This window comes from Chlorocebus sabaeus, chromosome 22 (genome assembly GCF_047675955.1).
Source record: "Chlorocebus sabaeus isolate Y175 chromosome 22, mChlSab1.0.hap1, whole genome shotgun sequence".
Classification (NCBI taxonomy): Eukaryota; Metazoa; Chordata; class Mammalia; order Primates; family Cercopithecidae; genus Chlorocebus; species Chlorocebus sabaeus.
The window spans coordinates 5,919,195-5,929,652 of record NC_132925.1 but is presented as its reverse complement, the minus strand read 5'-3'; the positions used below and the strand labels follow the sequence as shown (position 1 = coordinate 5,929,652).

The 10,458-nt window shown below is 40.9% G+C and overlaps 1 protein-coding gene across 1 annotated transcript in view; it reads left to right on the top strand.

The window, feature by feature from the left end:
• The first annotated feature begins 4,232 nt into the window (after positions 1-4,232).
• The window catches only part of GBE1 (1,4-alpha-glucan branching enzyme 1), a 265,726-nt gene continuing 259,500 nt past the window's right edge, over positions 4,233-10,458 (top strand). Inside the window, exon 1 of the mRNA XM_007986177.3 lies at positions 4,233-4,580. Coding sequence (XP_007984368.3) covers positions 4,438-4,580 — 143 coding nt within the window. The 5' untranslated portion in view covers positions 4,233-4,437. The remainder of the gene's footprint in view (positions 4,581-10,458) is intronic.

Here is a 10,458-nt window from a genome sequence, read left to right as displayed (position 1 = left end):
AAAAGTTACTTCTTTTTTCTTTTAGCTCTCTGATTTTCTTTTTCATCACTAATGATTTTCAATGAGGGGGATATGTAATTTTAAAAAGTATATTTATATACTCTAGTTTAGTTGGTATAAATCGTTTGCCTTTTAAAAAGCATATTTACTATTATTTTATCCTTCAGAATCTTTTTAAAAACAGCTTTGAGATGTAATTCACATACAATTCACCCATTTAAACTGTACAATTAAATCATTTTAATATATCCACAGAGCCATGAAACCATAACCACAACCAATTTTAGAAAATGTGCATTATCCCAAGAAGAAATCCCACATCTACTTGCATTCGCTCTTCATTTGCCCTGCCCTCCAGCCCTAGGAAACTAAAAATCTTTCTTTCTCTGTAGATTTGCATATCCTGAACATTCCATATACATGGAATCATATCATATGTGGTCGTTTGTGAGTGGTTTCTTTCACTTGCTATGTTTTTAAGATTCAACTGTTTTGTAGCACATTATCAATAACTCTTTGGCTTTATAATGCAAACTACTGAAAAGCAAACATGTGACATGAGACTCAAATATCAAGAAAAAGAGGGTTCAAAATATTTATTGAGCATCTCCTATTTGCCACTGTTAGCTAGTAACCACACATGGGTCATTCTCTAATTGCTACCTTCATTCCTGAATGATCTATTAGGCACCAGAATTACATTTCCAGCTGCCATATTGACTCGGGTATCCAGGAGCTGACGCCTTGAACTCAGTTCTCCCTCTTTCAAGGACTTCTTTATTTTTGCTAGACAGAATTCCCCAGGCTCAGAAGCTCAATCTATAATTCCCTTTTCACTTTCATATCCAATTAGTCGCCAAATCTTATAAATTCTATTTCTCAAATATTTCCTCTGTTTTGGTGTGTCAAAAATGTTATGGGTGGAATTGTATTTCTCCACAAAAAGATACATTGAAGCCTCAACCTAACAGTACCTCAGAATATGACCTTATTTGGAAATATAATAATTGCAGATATAATTAGTTAAGATGAGGTCATACTGAAATAGGGTGTGTCCCTCATTCAGTAAGGCTGGTGACCTTATAAAAAGAACACTATGTGAAGAGACAGAGACACAGGAAAATGCCATGTCACGATGGAGGCAGAGATCCAAATGATGCATCTGTAAGCCAAGAAATGCCAAAGATTGCTGGCCATCACCAGAAGCTAGGAGAGAGGCATGGAAAAATTCTCCTTCACAGCCCCCAGAAAGAACAAAGCCTGTGGACACTTTGATTTTCAGCCCATAGAACTAGGGTAAGGTGACACATTTTTGTTGCTTAAAGTAGCTAGTGTGTGGTACTTAATCGCTACAGCCCTAGGTAACTAATACAGACACTAAATGACTTCATAATAGTTTAGGCATTCATTATATCATGCATCCCAAATCTTTATTTCATCATTTTCTCTGCTACGCCAGACCAAGCCATCATCATTTCTTACCTAGGCAATGTTAATCACATCCTAATTGTCTTCCTTGTCTCCCACAAGAAGGGCACCCCTATTGCCATCCTTATATCCTTATAATTCATTTGCCACACAGAATATTTTAATAATGAAACCATATCACATCAGTGTTCTGCTGAAAACTCTCCAATAGCATCCCTTAAATGGACATTAAAAGGGCTGTATGATCAAACACCTGCCTAGCTCTCGCACCACAATTCCTGCTACTCCTCATTACACACCAGGTATGCTAGACTTTTTTTTTTTTAAAGACCAACTCAATTCCTCCATTGCACGAACTCTGCCATTCTGGAATGCTCTTCCTCTCATGGCTCATTTCTTCTTGTCATCACAGTTCAGCTTAAATGTCAGTTTTGAACGGCCTTTCTTGACTACCAAAACCAACACAGCTTTAATTCTCGACAATGCACTTACCACACTATCTGACACTGTTTTGTATTATTTTATGTATTTCACCGGTAATTGTGTCTCCTCTCCCTCCTACTCCCAATAGAGTATGACAACTGGGACTTGTCTTATCATTTATCTAGAGTATGTGGGAAAATGGTCGGCACATGGGACTTCAATAAATATGTGCTCAATGGTGAACCAGCCAGGTAGGCAGATACGTAGACTAGGATCCTGCTTGTGGAAGGCCTAGGTTCTAAAGGGAAAGGTCAATAAATAAGAGAAAAACAAACACCTAGATTCTGTTAACTGTTGCACAGAAGAGATTGAAGTTATGTAGAAGACACTGAGGGGTCTATAATCAGAAGTTTCTCAGGTATGAGCCGACATTTATGCTGAGGCTGGAATGAAGGCTGGGAAAAAATTAAGCAAGTAGAGCTCAGCTCCCTGAGAATTTCCAACAGAACAGCAAGCAAACAATCTTAGAGGCTATTACACAACAAATTCACTGAGTTCCAGGAAAGTCAGTGTGACTAGAGCATAGTAAAACTGGAAAATGATAGAAAAGTGGCTGGGAAGGTAGTCAGGGTCCAGATTATACAAGCCTTGTTAGAGAATGGTTAACTGTTTCTATTTTCCCCTAAGTGAAAGAGTATGCCATGTAACTTGCTAAATGACATCATCCGATTTACTCAGTGTAGAGCCTAACCAAACTGTGCCCCCGGTCACCAGCATCAGAACCACTTCTGAGCTTGTTAAAAATGCAATCTGAAGCACCACTCCAGAACCGAATTAAGATCCCTAGGTGATTTGTATGCACATTAAAGTGCGAGAAGCACTGGTACAGAGAACGGAGTAGAGGTGAGAAACAGCAGAAGAGGGGAAGTCAATTACAGAGCTACGTTATGGTCCAAGTGAAGGATGACAGTGGCCTGCATAAGAGTGACAGCAGGAAGGATGAGAAGACGGATTGTAGGTTATGTTTTGCAGACAGTTGGTTTAGGTCTCCTAGCCAGCTAAATGGAGGTCTCAGTAGACGGGCAGTGATACAAGCCTGGGCTTCTGAAAAATGTTTAGGCTTGGAGATACAGATCTGTGGGTCTGTTATTAACAGTTGTCCTGCTTCGGTTTTTTGTTTTTTTGTTTTTTTTTTTAACTTTCTTCCTTTTTTAGTGCTTTATATTTTACAAATATCTGCATGCTTTTTGTCGTCTTTATGGAAAAGAAGGCATACTTTAAAGTCGCTCAAGTAAGTCCTTCACTTTTTCACATTGAGGTCTGTCTACATATCCACTTACCTTTCAAGTCTATTAAACCCCTTATAAAAACTTTCCTTTGAAATATTTTAAAATTCAAGGCCCAAAGCTGATTAATACTGTTTCTCCTCCATATTCCCTAGGATCCTCCAGTCCTAGGTTTTAACGAGAAAAAGGTCCTCAATCCTCTCCAGTTTCTAGGTGTAAAGCAGCTTGGACCCTCCTGGGTTGGTGGGTCCATCTCTCTTGGTGTCCCATTCTGTATTCTTAACCAACTATTGAAATAGAAGCCAGTCAGTTAATGGCAACAAAAGAAGGGAATTCCAAGTGGGAGCTTCCCAAGCCAGGAGGAAGAGCGGTTTCTTGCCTTATCACTGTAAGTGGCAGAATGGAGTTCCAATTCAACGATATCATTTGTGTTATCAAAGATAGTTTAATCGCTGAAAACCTTGGAACAATTACCACCACAGGCAAATGCCTTTTCCTTTTTGGCCTTACGGAGAATGAGAAAAGTTCTTCCCATGGTTGTAATTCTTAGCTGTTGGTAATGCAGAAAATAGTACCAGAACAGCAGAATTACAACGACATTCCAGCATTCTGTGTCTTAATTCTAAATTCACGTGACCTGGCAAGCTTAGGAGAGCCCTGGTTGTAAGTGGTATTCACATTTTCAGCAGTAGTACTCTAGCTACACTTGACTGTTCACCTCTCTGTGAATTTATGTATGTTTGAAATACTGCCCCCCAAAAGTCTCAGAACTTTGAGAAATAAGGTCGCTTCCAAAAAAAACCCAGTATGTCCAATTTGAAGGGGGCGCTGTCAGTGGGTGTTTAAGTGGGTGCTTAAAAGCGGAGTCTATTCCGGAGCCAAGAACAGGTCAGGGTGAGCAAGGCCAAGGCTGAGCGAAGTCAGCTCGGGACCCACCTCCTACAAGGACCTCCGCCGGCAGGGAAAACCGTTACGGGGAGGAAAGGGCAGGTCCCTGCGGCCTCCAGGTGCCAGCAGCGTGAGTGGGCGGAGAGGCCTCGGTGCCTCCTACCCGCTCGGGACGTGCGTCCAGGCATCACCCCGAGATCCGCTCCTCCCCGCTGGCGGGGGGAGAAAGGGCAGGAGGCCTTCCGCCCCGGCTATAAAGGGCCTCGGACGGCCGCGGCTCGCCTCGGTTCGCCTCGACACGCCTAGGCGCCCTCCGGCTCCGCCCCAGCCGCACGTCCCAGCTCGAGCTCCAGTGCCCGCTCAGGCCCCACTCGACCCTCTCGGGCCTCGGCTACTTGGACTGCGGTGGAAAATGGCGGCTCCGGGGACTCCCGCGGCTCGGGCCGAGGACTCCGAGGCGGCGCTCAATGCCGCCCTGGCTGACGTGCCCGAACTGGCCAGACTCCTGGAGGTCGACCCGTACTTGAAGCCCTACGCCGTGGACTTCCAGCGCAGGTACCGCCGGACTCCCACCACCCCCAGTCAGACGGGCAGCCCGCCTCCCAGGAGCCGGTTCGGGACGCGGGCCGCCCCTCGGCCCTGGAGCCCCGACCCCGCCCCAGGCGGGGAGGAACCTGAATGGGCGGGGCTCGGGGTGACGCGGTAACCGGGTTCTGTGGCTTCCGTCGTGGCAGGTTGACAGCTCCGGTCTCTGGAGCGGGCGTTTAGGAAACTTCTTTCCTCATCCCCTTTCCCTTCTGTTCTAATCAGCGGTCTTGCGCCATAGGGTACGTGCTGTGGCTCCAACACTGAATTCCCCTAGTGCTGCTGGGGAGTGACTCAACGCCCCTGCAGGTTTTCTGACTTTGGCACGCACTAGCGTGGGCCCGTGGAGTCACGTGGGCATAACTCCTGGCACGTGTAATTACGCATTTAAAACTTTCTAGTTTATTTCATAGCAAATATTGTGATTTTATACCTAACAGGATTCCTTCAGGCAGACACTATATCCTTGCACTAATTCTTTCCTTGCTAATATTCCTCATTTAGGGGAAGATTACACCTACACTGATCAATTTTTTCTCCCATTGGACTAACATTGATAACTTCAATGTACATCAACATTTATTCTTGTTTGACTTTGCCATCTTGAAGAGGGAGAAAGGTCAGGAAAGTAAAACTTTTACAGGCCAATGTCGTTTTAGCTTGTCTTCTACCGTTGTGTACCATACCAGTTTAGTTTCTGGGCTAATGATTCTGTTAATAAGTTCCACTAAAAAGGTACAGGTCTTTGTTGTTGTTGTTGTTTTAAGTAAAAGAGCTATTTTTTACAAGTTGTAATAGTTATACTTGTGAGGTTACCCCATTTTGATTTAATAGTTTCTCCCCTTTTAGGAGAGACACTGCAGAATGGAAACTATCCTGGCAATAGAATATACATGGCCAATTTTTCAAGTGATGGAAAACATCCATCTAGTTAACTGGCATGAAGGAGCGTTGAGAGTAATGAAAATGGGTTGATTTGGAGTTTCAAAAAAGCCCAGCAATTTTTTTGTGTCCTAGCATTTTCAGGTATTAAATGCATTCAAATCAGCAAGTGTTTACTGAGGAAGTGCTATAGATAAAACACTGCTCTAGGGATTGTAAGGGATATGAAGTTGCATTCTTGAGCTTGTGTATAGTAATGGATGAACCCTTTGTGAAATAATCACCTTGAGCTGTCCCTCACTTAATCAGATGATTGTGCTGTTATATAAACCATTTGGGGAGCAGTCTTATGAAATTGTTTTCAGAATTTACAGTATATGCTTTCAAAGAAACTTAGTACATAATCGTCGTAGGTGTAAGGTTGGATTTGATTTAGAAATAGAAAAACTTTAGAGAAAAAGATAGTGATTAAAGGTAGTGGTCAGATATATATATATATATTTTTGATGTCCTTGTAACCATGACGTTAATTTACTTGTGTGCTTTGTAAAATGACACTTAAGATATTTATTAAAGAAGAGTTGTGGAAATGTTTTATCTACACCTCCCTCCTTTTTAAAATGACACACAGAGATAAACATTCTTTATTAAGTTTCTTTCATGTACTTTATTTCCAACTCCACTGGGATTGAAGCATTTATAATCTTCTTTCATGGTTTGCCAAAACTAATGAAGGGGACAAAGGCCAAGATAAAGAAGGGAAGAGAATCCAGTGTGCTTGGTGAAAAGTCTCGTCCAGTGGGCTCTCATGCCTCACTCTGATCTGGATTTTACTTTTGTCCTTAGTTCTGAGTAATGGCCATTTGCTAGCACACATGTTCCATTTAAGTATATCAAATAGTAATTTGGCATTACTCTTTGGTAACTTCTATTTACTATTTGGTATCTAGTTACTATTTGGTAACTTCTATTGTTAACACTCGAAGAATAAAACCTTTTTCCTTCATACGGTCTGGTTTTAGTTCCTTGTCCAGTTTTCCATTTATTTCTGATAATCCATTTGGACTGTGTGTCTTTGGCCTAACACAGATACATAACCAGTCAAACACTTAGGTGCAAAGTACGCTTACTAAGGAGTGAAGAAAATTTGAGGTACCAACAACAATATTGATGAAGAAGGAAATTTCTCTTTGATGAACTGTCTCATCCTTCCCCAGCAGACATCTTTTCATTTGAATTTTTTTGGATGTTCCCTTAGGATGTTTTAGATGTTCCTTCCCTTGTTTATCTTGGCCTTCTCCCCTTCTGTATTCGTCTGTTTTCACGCTCCTGATAAACATACCTGAGACTGCGCAATTTACAGAAGTAAGAGGTTTATAGGACTTACAGTTCCAAGTGGCTGAGGATGCCTCACAATGGCGGAAGGTGAAAGTCGTGTCTCACATGGTGGCAGACAAGACAAGAGAAGAGAGCTTGTGCAGGGAAACTCCCTTTTTTAAAACCATCAGGTCTAGTGAGACTTACTCACTATCACGAGACAGCATGGGAAAGACCTGCCCCCATGATTCAGTTACCTCCCATCAGGTGCCTTCCACAACATGTGGGAATTCAAGATGAGATCTGAGTGGGGACACAGCCAAACCATATCACCTTCATTAGTTGTTCTTTCACCTTCTGTACCTGTGAGAATTTTGAATCAAGTGTAGAGGATCAATGAGTTACTCTGCTATAAAATAAAAATTAGTACATTATTAGCATGACTGACCGACTACCTCCATGTTGTCTCATTGATGACCACCGAAAATAGCATTTTCCACTTGATTTTTCTACCTTTTATTTAGTTATTTACTTCTTGTTACACTACAATTAGTTGTTATAATTCCAAAATTTTAGTGCTTTAAAACATTTAATTGTCCCCATATTACATGTCAGCATGAGTCAGCCAGAGGACTGTCCTCATGGCAGTCACTCAAAAGTCTAGGCTTATGAAGGATTTGTTTTGAAACCTACTTCTGTAGAAGTAGTGGCAGGGCAAAGAGAAGCATGTTGAACTATGCACTATTTCTTACAGCTTTTGCCTAGCAGTGAGTCCATCCTGCTGATAATGTTACACTGGCCAGTGCACATCAGCTTGCCATGTGGGTGAAACAGGATTGGCATTTGTGAACACTGTCAGAACAACACAGTGTTAATGATACTACTTTATACCCTCTGTTTAATGTTTTTACAGCGCTTTCAGATATGGTATTTAATGTAATCCTCATAACAAAACCATGAGGTAGACAGGGTGGGCATTTTTCCTGTTTTACAGGGGAAGAAACTGAGTGATGGGCTTGAGCATACATGGCATAAGTGCTGCTCCTGTGATTAATCTTTCTTTGCTAAAACTGTTCTCAACCAGTTCACAGATAACTTCATGATAATGTAGGGATACCTCTTTACTCTTCTTTGTCTCTAGCATTGTACATGTTGGACTATTTCTTGGCTCTTTGAAGCCATGATCTTGCTTTTCTTTCATTTTCTCAGCCTCTTTTTGACCATTTAATGTAAGAGATTTTTAGGTCACTTTCCTGGGATCCTTTATGTATTTCTATTGTATATTTTCTCCCTAGGCATTCTCATCCATCCCATGGATTCCATCTATCTACTGAGGCTGCCCACATCTGTCTCCACTCTAGATCTTTCTCCTTATCTTGGACTTATTTATATCTTCATTTTGATGTGTTATAAATACAAATCTCAACAAGTATAAAACTGAACTTAACAGATTTTCATTGCAAACAGGTTTGTCCCTGTCAACCGAATCACGGTGTCCGGAATCTTCCTCTACCAGCTGCTCAAACCTAAAACGTAACGAGTGATTTCTAATTTACTCCCCTCTCCTCCTTTCCTTATACCTCTGAGTCTACTCAATTGTAGCCCCTAACTCTTTTAAGTGTGTACCATGCCGCCTTCCTACTGCTGCTATCCTAGTTCAGGTTGCCAGCATCTCTAGTATGGTTTACAGAAACTGCTTCATAGCGGTTGTTCTTTTTCCAAATCTGCACTCCATTCTAATTTCTCCACTCCTCTTCATTCAAAAACAGAGTAAGAAGAATGGATTTTGAAATAAACAAATCTGATCATGGTACTCCTCTGCTTAATTAAACCCTTTCAACCATTCCTCATTTCTCTTGAGTTCTGTACAGCCTCCTTCCCATAACTTACAAGATTCTGCATTATCTGGTCCCTGCTGACCTTTTCAGCCTCCCTCTCGGTGCCATCTAACCAGAGGGCCGTAAAGGGAGAGGGGCAGCTTGGATCTCTGGGACCCTTCTATAAAGGTACTAGAATACCAGTAAAATAAATTAGAAACATGGTATCCATTTTCCACATGCATTCCTTTTTTTCTTGAATATTGAAGATTTTCATTTCATATTTTGTCCACACACAAGAAATTGGAGTGTCTGTAAAAAAATCACTGAATAAAAGATAAGAAAGAGTGATAGTTTTAGCTTAGTAGGAGTGGGTTAAATAAGTGAATCTTTTCCTGTATTTAATATTTTCTTAATATAAAATAATTTCTCTACCCCATGAAAGAGAAACATTTAACAAATGTTTGAGTATCAGCTGGAAAGTGTGACATCATATTATGCTGTCTTAGATGCCACGTATTTTGGTTTAACTCTTGGTGAAGCTGTGCTTTTGTACATGCTATTGCTTCTGCCTAAGCATTCTTTGTTTCTACCTTAGGATAGTTCCTGTACATGTTTTGGGACACAGCTTAGAGATATGTTGTATGCCTTCTCTGACTTCGCCCCATCTCGAAGCTTCTTCCGGGCTGGTTGAGGGGTCCCCATCTCGAAGCTTCTTCCGGGCTGGTTGAGGGGTCCCTCTTCTTTTCTGCCACCTTGGACCACTGTCCTATGGATGCTCATCCACTGTAATATAGTTGTCTTTCTACTCTTTGTATCCTTCACTAGATTGTTTGCTCTCATGAATGGGTACTATGTCTATATTATTTATTCACCGTTGTAGTCCTCAGTCTGTAGAACTGGACCTGCCTCACGGTAAATACTTAGTATAATATTTGAATGAGCCAGTGGCTGACTGAATGTCTTCTGACTTTATTTTTCCTTTGTGGCATACCAGTGAGTCTAAGGTCAATTCACCTGGAGCTAAAAATGTCTGGATTACTAAGGTAGATGAACAGAGAACAGGAGTAGTTACTAGAGGTTTCATGTGACAATCTGGGGAAGGGGAATATATGCTCAATTAAAGAGCTAAAGATGACCAGAATAAATCAAGAAAATAGTTTCTTAATCAGGTATTTTCATACTCATCAGAGACTAAAAGTTTAATCTCTGAAGGAATAGTCAGTTTGAGAGAATCTGATGTCAAGTTGTAGCTGTGTGTGCAAGAATGGGAGAAGGGGTTTTATGAGCCCATGTTAAGTATTACAATTACAGTGAAGAGCTCTACTTGGTTAGAAATAAAATAATTTTCACATTGGTATCTAATTGGAATTAGAAAGTAATTTGGATTTTGTATGTTAGCAACCACCCCAAGAAATTAAAAATGTATTGAGGTAAAATGTACATATATAATTCACCATTTTTATCATTTTTAACCACAGTTCAGTGGTAATAAACAAATTTATATATGTTTTCCTCCTTTATCTCCCTTCCCCAATCTCCTTCCTGGCCTCTGGTAACCTCCAATCTATGTTCTGTCTTCCTGAGAAACACCTTTTTCGCTTCTGCATATGAATGAGAGCATGTGATACTTGCCTTTTTGTACTTGGCTTATCTCACTTAACATAATGGTCTCCAGTTCCATCCATGTTGCTGTAATGATAGGATTTCATTACTTTTTATGGTTGAATAATATTCCACTGTATATATATACTATTTTCTTTATCCATTCATCTGTTGATAAGCACTTAGGTTAATCCCATATTTTGGCTATTGTGAATAGGGCTGCAATA